We start from the raw sequence: 14,157 nt of genomic DNA on the forward strand, positions 1-14,157 counted from the left end.
AGTCTCTGGGCTCGTTTTTATTCTGTTTGTATTAAGATTAATTAACAACTGTTTTTTCTGTATTATGTCCATTTCAGAGACTAGATATTAGCCTAGAATTGTTAATTTGTCTCAGTTAAGCTGTGATGGTACGTGTCTATCTACCTTGTAAACCTATGCTGCTATTTCTGATACTAAAGGGATGAGTGAGTGGTTTGGCTGTTATGCACCATTTTACAATATTCCATCAAAATCACGACGTAAGCACTCCAGAAATAATCTTCACACATTGTCCCCATGTGCGGAATTGAACCTGGTCCATCGGGGACAAGGGAACACTGTAACACTGGGGCTACCACCGCCCCTCATGTATCAAGGAAGCAGAAGGGACACACACCAAAGTTTACTCTGTGGAATTTAGCATTCCGTCTATATTGGACCGAGCGAGTAACGGCAGGCATGGGTCAACTGGCGTACGGAGCTAGTATTTACCTGGCTGCGTACTGCACAAACACAACACGCAAAGGCTGTGCTATCATGACAGACAGTTCACATCTGCACACCTCACATCACCTTCACTTCAAGAATAGCAATGAGTCTAAGATCTGACGAGCCCGAGCTGTAACTTTGTCGGAAGTACTTTGTCACTGTGTGGGCTCCCATGGCCATCCTTTGTTATTTGTGTGCAGGAATTTGTCCTTAATTCATTTGAGAGCGAAAATAATTGGTGTGACAAAACACATGGTTGAAGTACTTGAAACATTACGACAACAGAAGGCTGTCGTTTACATGGCATGTTTGTTAGTTTGAGTGTAATTAGGACCAGTTTGATTGGATGATGATTATTTCACTTCAAGTGTGACTCCAAGGGAAGGAGGTGGATGTCAGTTTGAATTTGTAAATCGACCAAGAACCATTTATGTGACACAGTTTAACCTGTGTTCAGTTTTAGTCAGTGGTTACTCGTGTCCTACAGAACCCAGATATTGATTGGCGGACTTCGTATCTCGGTGAGAGTGGGTAGGTTCTGTCTGTCATTTTGTTGTTTGTTGTTTAGCACTGCCCTCAGCAATAGTCTGTAAATGATGGAATCTGGACCAGACTATCCAGTGATTGACATCATGAGCATCGATCTATGTGATAGGGATATGATGACATACATCAACCAAGTCAGTGAGCCTGACTACCTGATCCTGTTAGTCGCCTCTTATGACAAGCTTAGTCGCCTTTTATGACAAGCATTCATTGCTATTCTACCCCGGATCTTCACATGTCCAGTCTGTCATTATTTGTGTGAGTTCTGTGTAGTTATGTCTCGTGGGGATAGAATTATTTGCATCTGTGGTAAGAATAGTTCCCTAGCATGGTCAAACGAGGAGACTCATTGGACAGGGTGGTCAAGCTTGGAGTCATCGTACCCTGATAATGTGTGGATGATCACAATGTCAATCACTGGATGCTCGGATCGGGATTGAATATTTACAAGCCACTTTATATAGCTGGAATATTGCTGTGTGCTAAACAACTAACAAGAACATTATTTGATAGAGAATATCAGGGAAGAATCATGGATGATATTCATATCTACACTCTCTTCCAGAAAATTAACAAAAACAAAGCAGAGCTAGCAACAAGCACTTGTTCAATTTTCTGATCCAAATTTCATATCCATGACAAGTAGAAATTACTTATATTCTGAACTCTTTTCATGTCTATCATCATGATGTTTAATATTAGACACATATTCTTGATATCAGTACACTAAGGTCAAGTGACAAAGTTACAATGCGTTTCAGTGAAATCATTCATTCTTTCCCCTGTTTAGATGCATGTGTGTATATATTTCTGTAATAGTTCCAGCCTAGTTACAATATACTACAATGTCTTATTGATCAGTGTTTAAATCAATCTGAAATATGATATCGCGCACATATATTCAACAAAACTGTCAACAATAGGACGAAATATCATGTTCTCTGTGACCTGTATGGGATTAATAATAAGTGCAGATTGATTTTCTGATCAATACCTGGTGAACTCTGTCAAGAGAGGATCTTGTCAGTCATAACAGATTAGCTGTTTTGCCACAAGCCTCACAACCACTGGTCAACTCAGCTCTCAGACCCTGGCCAAGTTCTGACCGGTCAGGTGGATCTTGGATGAACTAAGACCTCAGTATGAACAACCGCTGCTGGCTGACTAACGTGTTTAGAATGTGGGCGGAGATCCTTCGTGAACCGTAAACTGGGTCATACAAGCCTTCACGAAGAGATTCCAGTGGTTACGAGTTGCTATTTCCTGATTGTTCTATATATACCCTGTGGTATACCCTCGTATCACACCTGTGATAACCACCCCATGTTGTAAGGGTGGTGTTTGTGTTGGTTAGTTAGTCATACTCAGAGATTCATGTGGATGTATTGCTTTATTCTGGAGTTTATCGACGTACGTAACTCAGCGTGTTGATATGTAAACAATCGTGACTGGGAGCCTGGAAAAGGCCAGGAGATAATGGTCAACAAAGGCAGCCGCTATTCAGCCTGGGTAATTGACTTGAATGGGCTAGGTATTTGAGTCATTCACTGGGTATAAACACATCCACGGAATATTGGACAGGTAGTTTTCAATTGGAAGTGTGATCATTCACTACACACTGCAGGTAGATATATTTTTAATAATATTCAGTTTCACAATTTTGAACATATTGTATTTGACATTTAAAATGACAAATTACATTTATCATGTTATTAATATCATGTTAAATATATTATATTTATACTTTTATATATATATTTTTATATATTTGTAATATCAATCATATTATTAGGTGAGTCATATACATACGTATATATATATATATACACAAAAATGAAGTAAATGTTCACTCGGTGTACATGTAATATATAATAAAATAATAAAGTCCACATTAGTCCATCATCTTCTTTATATCAGTTTCATACATAGTACTTTCGCTGTCTTCTGAAGAGCTGTCATGAGACAGCGAAAGTACTATGTATGAAACTGATATAAAGAAGATGATGGACTAATATATATATATATATATATATATATATATATATATATATATATATAATTTGTTATGATGGATTAGGTGAGTCATATAAATATATACCTCTATATATTCTTTGTGTGAATGTATGACATGAATTAATATGATGTTAGTTTATCATATTTATGGTTTTATATATACTTTTTATGAATATTTATAAAAATATTAGAAATAGTCAACAGTTCAAGTCTTTGAAAGGTGTAATTTAGAAGTGATACAAATAAGGAAGAGAATTTGAGGATGTCAACTTCCTTTTTATGAAGAACACAGTGATTCAGAGTATATACTTCTTTTATCAGCATAGACTGACATCCTTAAATTCTCTTCCTCAGTCAACAGTTATTTGAGCCTTTGTGTCATATGGCGATTAAAATGAGCAATATAATGTTGAATATCTATTGGTATGTTGTAATCATTCTGAGTAACATGTTCAAAGTCTTATTCCTTCATGGGAAGGGTATTGTGAACCTAATGAGTGGGGTATCTATAGAAAGGAGGACACAAGTGCGACTAAGGAATGTGCGTTACCTGCCCAGCCTGTGTGCAAGTGCGTGGTGCAGCTTGTTTGTGCGTTAATGTTGGAGGAGTGACAACAGTGTATGAAGGGAGGGGCTTTCAATACTTAATCAATACCTCTGTAAAAAGATGACTTAAGCCGTGTCGTACTTGAATATTTGTGATACTTTTTAGGCAGCAGGAGTTCTTTGCGTTTCCCTTAAGCAAAACAATCATTCAAAGCCAGGTAGAGATATTGAGAGAGGAAACGAGACAGCCAGTCTCAATAATCAGGTTTTTAACAAGTTGTGTGTTGTCGTCCTCGTCATTACTTATTGAAGGCAGGTGTGTGTGATAAGTGTTATACACAACCTAAGGGATAGTTCTAGATGGGGCCTTGCCCTAAATTTGAAAAAAGGCCTACATTTTCAAATACTGTGGGGCATATTAACATTGTGCTGTATGGGCAAGTGTGGGTGTTCCTCAAGAATATTTGAAATTTTCACATCAAGGGCACATGTCAGAAAATTCCTAGAGTGAAGCCTGCAACCTTGCTGGTAACATGTTATTCATGTACCCAGTAAAATGTACCAGAAAATACTGGTAAAAAGTGTACCTCTCCCTCCACGCTTTCTGAAAAGTTTGGTCATTAAATGTCCTGAGAAAATGTGCTGTTGGGGCTACACGGCAATGATGGAGTAGTCTGTCTCTCTCTATATATAAAAATCCTCCATTCTCCATTAATTTGACTTCCGGTAAGCATTAGAATTGTTGTCGGAATAAATATCAGAATAACCATTATAATGAACATCAGAAGTAAAATCAGAATTAAATAACATTGTATGTATGTATGAGTCGTGTCCGACTATAGAAGTGAGGGACACTGTTGCCCAGTTGTCAACTCTGCTGTACTGTTGATTGGAGGTATTTTCAATATTGATAGAGAATAGGGCGCACACACTGCCAGCCAGCCTATGTATCTTGAATTAGGCTGAACAAGCACCTGCTCATAGGCCCTAATCAACTGTCAATATGTTCCAGCATATCCTATAATCAAGGGTCAGGGATCTCAGGATATTTATTCACTTCAATTATCAGAATGAACTTTGCGTAGTATCAGTTTTTGTTTGTGTTTTGTAGCTTAAGCAAAGTAAACAGGGCTATTAGTTGTGAGTGAATTTTTCGACTATTCCAAATGTTTGCTATGAGAACAATTTATAGGTTAATGACATGTCAAAGTTTTTTCTCCTATTAAAAATAATGCAAACATTTTTGCATGTAAAAAAGAAAGGTTGATTGAGTCAAAAGAAAATATGTATATTGTTGGTGTGTCACATAATTAGTTTAAATTGTTTACGATGAGTTTGACATTCGATGAGTTTGTTACCTGATGAGTTTGACATACAAATGTTGATAGTGAAGATATTTTGGATCCGCCGCTGGTGCCTATTAGTAGTCCTTGTTATAAGCTGTATAATGTCATCTTGACCGTGAGGGGTCAGATCTCTCCCATCCTGCAGTTCCAACATGACTACTTCTTTTGAATGTTATTTTTTTAACACACTGTTTTTGTCCATGTAACTGTGTGGGACTTTTTGAGCAACTGACAATTTCTACAGCTGTTGAGGTTGCTGTTGCTGTTTGCTGTTGACCTCTCTGAGAGTAACAGCTGCATCATCTTGGCAATCTTTCTCCAGAAACATGACATGGAAGTTAGGGGTGTGGTTTCGTCATGTCATGACACCCTAGCAGGTGGATAAAGTGCACCTGTACCGATGCAATAATCAAGGTTCTGAGTGCAAGTTTACGATAGTGTCATGTCCTGTCATGCAAAAGTTTTCTTTGCACATTCTTTGGGGAGAAAGTCAGCTTTTTCATATCCAGCAGCTGCAGTTGTTTGAGAACGATCTGTTTGTGCACAAATACCATTCCTCGTGACAAACAAGATATGATTACAATGACGAACATTTTAGATTCAGGCAATACAATAACTGTTTGTTTGACATTCTGACATCTGACCTTGACCTTTAAACAGAATGTCCACGTTTAGAGATAAAAATATGTACATGTTCATTTTCCAAGGGAGAAAAATGTAACATTAAAAGTATACAAGTTTCGAAAGTATTAAAAGTATGAAAGTATGTATAATTTAGTCCATAGTAAAATTGCGGTCTGTGATAGTCAGTATCTCTTGGTGGTAATTAGGAACTGTAATCCTAATGAAGAAGGGATAGTCTCATGGATTTCTACTTCTGTTCCCTGTAAATTTACCCAAAATGATCAACTTCATCTAAAATCAATGGGGTCTTTATATCATCATTGTTGATTTGATAGATTCCTGTGTGTATATTTGTTTCAAATATAAATTAACTTCACTTTTCTTGCTATTCTTTCCTGCACTCGTGCTTCAGTCCCTACAAGGAGCGGTGGGGTGGCCCCATGGTTAATGTGTTTGCTTGTCATACGATTGCTCAGGTTCATGCCCACCAAGGTACCCTATGTGAAGCCCATTTTTGATGTCCTCCACCAACGTCTCACTCACTCATTCACTGATATGATATATCAGTCATGTGACCAGTAGTAAGGATATCAAGTATGGAATTATACCAGTATTTCCCTTGTTCCTTGAGGGACTGTTTGTTAGGCTAGTGGTTAAAGTGTTTGTCTCACAGAAGCCCTGGGTTCAGATCTTGATCTGTGAAGCTGGCTGGCATGCCTTTTGGATATTTACTACTTAGGGATAGCTTGATAATGATTGTGATGATGCTATCAGGAAGATCCTGCCTTTATATCAATCGCCTCAAGCATGCTGAGAAATGTTTTCTACTTTAAACCTTCATTTTCTGCATGAGGAAGACAGTTGAATGAGGCTCACGAGGGCTGTCCTCCATGTGAAAGTTCATCATCGTTTATCATTGTCCATATTTACCAAATTTCAGTCTCCCAGAAAATTAACCTGCTGTAATTACTTTCAGATCCAACATCCTCAATGACTCGCAAGACACAGCCGTCCCGACATGAAGACAAGATGTCGCTGAAGCAGGAGCGTCCTGCTCGAGCCACGCTACCAGTAGCCAGGAGCCAGTCGTTCGGCGGGATGTCAGTACGCTCCCAATCTTCCTCATCCTCGTCTACGTCTGTGCTGGGCGACACGATACGTCGTAGTCCCAGGCTGTACACACGGCCCCAGCAGACAAGCCGAGGATTAGGATTCAGTTTTCGTAAATCACCGAAAATCCCCAAAATTCCAAGGCCAAACAGAGCTCTCCTGATGTTCGAGAGCATGAAAAAGGGTATCAGGTAGGCCCTATGTTATTATTTATGGAGAGCAAAGGTTTCGGCCCTCGATGTGACAGTGTTATTTGCCCTGTCATCCCTTGGTTTGCGGGGCAGTGGAAGTTAAACCCTGTTAAGAGCAGTGATTTCACCACTTAAGAGAATCATTACAGTAACCTTGAACCTCTTGGTGGGGATAGCGTATGAAATGTCGCAAGTTTCACTCGGGCAAACAGAGAAAAAAAGATGTAGCAGCCTGGTGATGAAAAAATTGCATTTTTGGAATTTAGAGACGAGGAATCAGTCCTTCTGTGCGTGCTTTGAAGTTTTTCAAACCAGACCTGTTAATTTTGGACCAAGACAATCAAATGTTGTCTTCTTTAAGCCAAAGTTTTAAGAAATGGCTGGTGACATATTTTCAGTCAGATCTTTGAACAAAGCAAAATGCACAATGTTGAATCATTCAAAAGATTTTTTTTAAACAATTAAAAGTTTAATTTTAAAGTGTCAATCAACCCTAATTCAGTTACAGAAAAACGTCTTTCAAAATTATCTATTATTCTCAATACCATCTTATTTCTTAATGATCATATAGTCACAGTTTATAAACAGGACACATTTGATTTTTCACAACAAAAATGAATTAATTACCATATATTCCTTCAAACAAGGTATCTTTAATCAAAATGTCACATTTAAGTTTCAAATCATGGGTCATTCGTTCAGTTTTCGAAATTAGGATTGAAAGGTCCCAGCATTCAGATACCATTGGAGAAGACTCTCAAGATTCTAGTCTCTGAATTGAACAGATTTTACAGAAAAAAACATTTGTTAAGTTAACTTAAATTATAGTTTTAAAATATAATAAAAAGAAACCCAGAGACTTTCTTCATTTTCAGGTACTGCAGTAATCTAGACTTGCCAAACATTGTAGACTTGCATCGTCTGTATTTGGTATATTTGTTTCAGGGTCTGTATGACAGACTATGGGATCCCCGAAAAATATAAATATAATTCATGTAAATTTGTTGAGGTGGTCCTCGTTGACACTCATCGTGTGTACAAGGAAGACAGGATCAGGTTATTTGCAGGGAGGCTCCCTGAAGTCAAATCTGTCTTTAGTGCATGATTCATGATGTCCGCATTAGTGGGGCTATTTGTGACGACAAGCCTCCCCAGGCTGAGGCTGACAGGCTCACTAATCCCACACGTGACAGATTATATCTAGCTCTCGTAAAACCTGACTGATACCACATTACTAAACACGGGTATTGTTGACGGTACTATTGTTATTGGCTTGTGTATTTCAGGGATTTTAGCATAGCCTAATCATGACTACAATGACAGGACGGAGGAGTGGATTATGGAATCTGGGTGGGAATGGCTAGCTGTTTTTTCTTAAAATGGGTTTTGTAAATTAAAATTATGACTGATCCATATGATATCATATTAGTGTTTGAATACATGACACGTTTGGGGTGTTTTTTTAAAAGAATGTAGAGCATGATTCATGATGTCAGCATTAGAAGTAATGTTTGTTATCCACTTTATATATTGTCTTTCATGGTCCTCCATCCACCAAAAATTGCTCCTGCCCATTATATCTCTGTAAGACACAATTTTTCCAACTCAAATTTCATTTTTGCACCAGATTCGGACTCCATGCTCGGAACCCAACTCAGTGTGGTCACAGAGGGCCATCCCTTTCATGATTGCTTGGCCAATAGAGGTCACATGGTACATAAGCCTTAATTGTACTGTGATAGATTTATCATTTACGTAAGAAATATAAAAAAACTCCCTCCCTACACTGTCAGTTTTGTCAAAAGTCTTGAGAAATGAGAATATTTTTGTACTGACCCTATCTATAGATATCTACAGAGATGAAAAAGTGGAAATGTAAATAAACTGAATAGCAGCTTCAAGATTGATATTATAGTGTCAACATTGCAAGCCTTGTCAATAACGGCAGCATTTGCTAGGAGATCCCTGAGCCATTTCCTGTTAGGTGGAGGGAAGCTGTGGTATTGTTTAGGAGAAGATTTAGTGAATTTTTCTTCTTCAGACAAAATGGAGGTATGGTAAGAAGCGGATAGAACTAAATCTAGTAACAATATGTTGTGAAAAACGTGTCTAGTACACGCGAGAGCTTGCTTTGAAGCTTATTTCAAGTCAAACGGAACTGTGTTGCCTGTTTTGGGATAAGGTCTTGTCACATGGTACAAACCAGGAGAGGATTGTATGTCCTTGAAGATTCGATTAGTTTTATGTTGAAGTCTTTTATTGATATTTGTGTTTACATATGAAATGATAGCACAGATGGGATTTGAAAATGGTTAGCTACGAGAATAGGTGGTGCTTGTTTGACATTCTGGAATTTAACGCACACATTTTTCACTCTCCCACATGTTATGTATAATTCCTGCGAATATGCTACCTCTATTACACCACGGCTATAAATTCTGTACTAGGCTGTCATCACACTATAAAATTTCAACAGAAGTCCTCTTCACTGTCAACTATCCATTAACAGTTGTACAATAAATGGTCTCCTGCTGTTAAGGAGACCGAAATATAATGTTTCCAGTAAACTAGCTGACACATCCATCTCTTGTTGGCCTGAAGTGTTTGTCACATCTGTAACTTGTCAAAAAGATCCCTCAAAAGTTAATTTTTAATTCATTTGTTTTTGCTTTCATACTGATATTAGTGACAGGCATGTTTCAAAAGTACATGTGCTTTTTCGAGCTTATCAAATCTCTAATATGAGTCCGATTATGCTACGGCTGGCTAAAAAGATTGATGATCGGAATTATCGTCGATGGGAAGAAATATTAACGATTATCAATTTGAAATTCATGTCATCGATAATGACTTACATAAACTATGGTGATGAAATAAAGTTTAGATTTACCGAAACAAAATTGTTATTGTCCATAATGTCAATTGTCGAAGGCGGAAAGCAACAGTTTTTGTTATACATGTATCTCAAATGTCCATAAAATAGTCTGTCACCAGTGACATGAATATGTTGATTTCTTTCGGGATTTTCTTGCATATATGATTAAAGTTACTTATCTATTTATCGATAATATTTCGATATTTAGGTCTAAGGCATCTTGGATCTGCATCTTTTTAGGCTTTCATCCCATGTGAAGCCGACACATGATAATAGTGAAATATTCTTCAAGGCATTGTAATGCAAAACCCACTCAATCCCGACGTACAGGTCTCATTGATGTACCTGGAATATTGCTGACAGTGGCAAAAAACATTCACTCACTCTCTTGCTAATAGTTACTTAAGCCAGGCAAACAGGCTCTAGGGCCTGAAACGGAGATCGTGAATACACATTAAAAGCAGAGAACGCGTTGTGTCATTTGCAATTTTCTTTGTTAACTTTGCAAATGGATCTCTTGAAGTTGATCCGGGGACTTAATTTCTTGAAATCCCCGATGATGAGCTGCGAAACCCTTTGTTTGTTTCTCAATAGAAATAGCGAGGATCTTGATAGTCCCATTCTTCATCAAACATCAGATAGGTGTCGCCGGGGCTCTGCGGTCTTCGCCAAGTCATGGCCAGCGTGGAATGTCCATACAAACATGTACAGATAGGCTAACACGGACTTGACACAGGGTGGTGACCAACTTAGTCAACAATGACCCCGGAACCCCGGGGACCCCCTGACCCAGCAATGTTATATTTATTGGATGGGTGGGGGAGGGGGTGTCTTGAGATAAAAATGTAGTTGTCCTTATATTAAAATATTCGTAAAAATTCAGTTGCAGATATCTACAAGTTAGAGTTACCTCCCTTTGGCAGGGAACAGAACTTTTACTTTTAAAAGGGGCTTTACTGTAGTTTGTTTGTTTAATGCCGCACTCAGCAATATTCCAGCTATATGACTGCTGTCTGTAAATAATCGAGTCTGGACCAGACAATCCAGTGATTGATATCATGAGAATCAATACACACAATTGAGATATGATGACATGCATCAACCAAAACTTGTCAGGGAGCCTGACGACCCGATCCCATTAGTCGCCTCATATGACAAGTAGGGCTGCAACGAATACACTATGAGGCGATTACGATTCATATCATGAATATAGGGTCACAAATACGAATATTAATTCACAATTACAATAACAAGTCAGCAGTTTATGTATTATTTATTATATTCAATGAAACAATAACATAAATTATTTGACATGGTTTGTTAATTATTAGTAATTTATACATTTATATACTGCACTTATCCAGGTACTAGTATCTGCTCAAATGCGACAATGACCAGTGAAACCAATACTATCAAATTAAATATTATTAGAGTGTTGTCATTGAAAGAAATCTATGCATATAATATGTTGTTATGGATATTTTTAGGGACAGGGTATGTAAATATACATGATAGCATATTCATAAATATTCGATTCTAGTGGCCATGAATAATAAATTCAATTCATGAATAGTTACGATTCGATTCACCGAATACGCGAGTGAATCGTAACAGCCCTAATGACAAGCATAGTTGCTTTGGGTTGCAGAGGACCTATTCTAATCCAGATCTTCACGGGTCCTGTATTCTTGTAATCTGTTTTGCAGGGAGTTCATCCGAGCTACCCAAGAGGACATCATGCAACTGCAGACTGGGGACTCCAACACGTCCACGGCACAGGTGAGAGCAATAGGATCCATGCCACAGCTTGGACTCCTCTATATGCATCTATACACATGTACATGTTTATAACAACATACACTAATAGGAAACTAATATATGTAATATTGCTCTTGCTTTACATAAAATAATGACATGCTAGTACCAAGAAGTTTGTCTAATGGTTTTTCAGAGCAGACCACATTGTTTTTGGCTTTTCCATGAGCAGTGTGTCATGCAAATGGCAAAATATAATAGAAAATGGTGTCAGAATTGTCTTCCTAAAAGATGCTTTCAAAATAAAAACAATGCGTTCAGTTAGCATTTTTTCCATCAAGCTAAATTAATGTCAAGTCAAACGAAAGTATATTTTCTCAATTATATGACTCAACATTGGATAGGCTAGACCCTATTGTTACAAGATACCAGGCATAGGACGATACACCAACTGTGCGATCTGATACATATCACGATACCTTCTCCACGATCCGATACATATCACGATACTTGCATGTGATCTTATCTGTGGTGCATAAGCCATGTTTTTTTATAGACAGGATGGCCAAATACCTGGCACACTTATGATTTATAGTAGGCAGTGTCAAGTATGGCACAATGGATGAAAATATTTACTCTTTCACTACTAATTAGTGTTTGGTGTAAACGCCATTAAAGTAACCATTTAGATTATGTAGCAATATTTTGTACTTAGTGTGCAACTGTGATCGATACTTGTATCGGGAAGTTAAATATTGCGATCCACCAATGCATCGGTGTATCGTCCCACCACTACAAGATACCCCAAACAAGTAACTACATCCTAGACTATGCTTGCCCTGGGTCAATGTGCTCAAACAAACTACCATAGTCATATTATTCCAATCTATTAATTCCTAGAATTTTCTTGCTCCAGTTTACCGATCACTTCACACACCATTTCGCTGAAATGATTGTAAACAATATTAAATGACATTTTGAATAGAATTAATAAAATAGATTACAAGCATATATCTAGATGAACAATGAACAATGAACCAGACAGAGAAATTACAAGATGAAATTGAGTACTTCAGTAGAGATTTGTTGCTTGGGGGGTGGGGGGTTGGGGGGGACACCAAAACTCATTATGTCGTGTATAAGGTGCACTTCCCTCTAGACAGCGGTGCTCTTTTGAAGAAAATTGTGCACTGTGTTCAAGAAAATGTGCTACTCATTACCGAACCAATTACTACTGCTCCAAAAATGTCTCCTTGTCCTTTAAATAACTGAGCAGTATACATTTTCGGAAGTCCCGTTTTAAACTTCAGACAACCACAACAATGCATGGCGATCTCCCTGTATCACGTGACCTGTGAACCTGCACAAACCATGTGCCCATTTTATGCATGTTTTTCAGTCCCAAAGATTTTCTTGAGACATTCATCCAGCTTAAAATGTTTCATCAACACAGTCCCCATTTGTGGCAACAGCTTTACTGAATGCACAATGTAGAGGAAAGGACGAAGTCCATTCATGAACTGACGGTGTACTCACGGCCAAGAAACCAAGTAAATCTAGCAGCCATGTGTGACATTAAGAGATACTCTAAGCCTACAGGATAACCGTTTTAACTTTACTTTAAGATATGTTTTCCTACTCTAGCAGAAACTTCAGATGTTTTGGCCTCCTACTAAGATAAACGATCAAGCTATTTCCTGATTGGCTAGAGATGAGTTGCTAATCTGTCAGGTGACATGCAAAGATATCTTCCTTCAACGCCCTTATGTAAAATCTCACACTTCTCTGTTTTGTCAAAAAATTCCCTTTTGTGTTTAAAGAGGCACCAAAACGCCAGTGAAGAGTTTGACAGCTCGATCATGAATGTAGTTTAGCTGGGCATGGAGCAAACATGATATTGTAGCGTTGCTGGACTTGCATGGGAAGGCCAACAGGCTGTGTATTTGAAAAATGTCCGTAAAGCTTTTGTCTTTCCTTGGTTGCTTGATCGGAAAACAAAACCCAATTTTGGAGTATTTTCAAGAATTTTGTAGCAGTTCCTCTCCTTGAAGTATTTCCTGAAAGTGTGATGGCATTGTTTTCCATCACACAGCAGTTTATTAAGGGTCAATATTTGGAAATATATTGATTATGAGTGCATATCAACTTGGTTGTTGAGATCCAAGTGGCTATCAGAAGTCACAAAAAACCTTTAACCACAAAATATCATACACTGTATGAAAAAAACTGCTTATGTCAGGAAATGAATGATAAACAAATACACGTTTAAAACAATATTTTGTATAGTTCGAAAAATAATTCTTTGATGCCATTGAAAACTAAAACAAGAGAAAATGATTTTTAAGTATAACTCCTGAAAAAAAACAGTTAAATAAACAAACAAGAAACTCATTAAAATATAATTCATAAGCAAAAGAATATATGTTTTTATTGCAAGACACCATTGTAATATAAAAGACAACAGAAAATAGTGTTTTAGGACAACTGAGTCCAGCACATAAAACAATAAACCAGAATAAAATCATATGAAAATCACCAAAACAATGTATGAATTTGTTGTGGATGTTCACGTGAAACTGGGGGTAGCCCAGTCGTCCTAGGAGCAATTCGCTGTGCAGAGTTGTGTCCCTTGGGCATGCCAGAAACCTGTGATTGTGGGATTGAATCCCGGTTAACCCGAATT

General features: G+C 37.7%; 1 protein-coding gene across 4 annotated transcripts in view; it reads left to right on the forward strand.

Annotated features, from left to right (window-relative positions):
• LOC139462195 (rho family-interacting cell polarization regulator 2-like) overlaps window positions 1–14,157 on the forward strand; it is a 127,438-nt gene that overhangs the window by 90,064 nt on the left and 23,217 nt on the right. For 3 of the 4 annotated variants that reach the window (XM_071243767.1, XM_071243765.1, XM_071243766.1), the window contains 2 exons: window positions 6,520–6,844; window positions 11,426–11,498. In XM_071243767.1, the coding sequence (XP_071099868.1) occupies window positions 6,534–6,844; window positions 11,426–11,498 (384 nt within the window). In that variant the 5' untranslated portion in view covers window positions 6,520–6,533. Of the gene's footprint in view, window positions 1–2,237; window positions 2,639–6,519; window positions 6,845–11,425; window positions 11,499–14,157 lie in introns of those variants that run through there. The other variant, XM_071243768.1, reaches the window with a different exon arrangement.

Source organism: Haliotis cracherodii, unplaced genomic scaffold (genome assembly GCF_022045235.1).
Source record: "Haliotis cracherodii isolate W230 unplaced genomic scaffold, xgHalCrac1.p SCAF_15, whole genome shotgun sequence".
Classification (NCBI taxonomy): Eukaryota; Metazoa; Mollusca; class Gastropoda; order Lepetellida; family Haliotidae; genus Haliotis; species Haliotis cracherodii.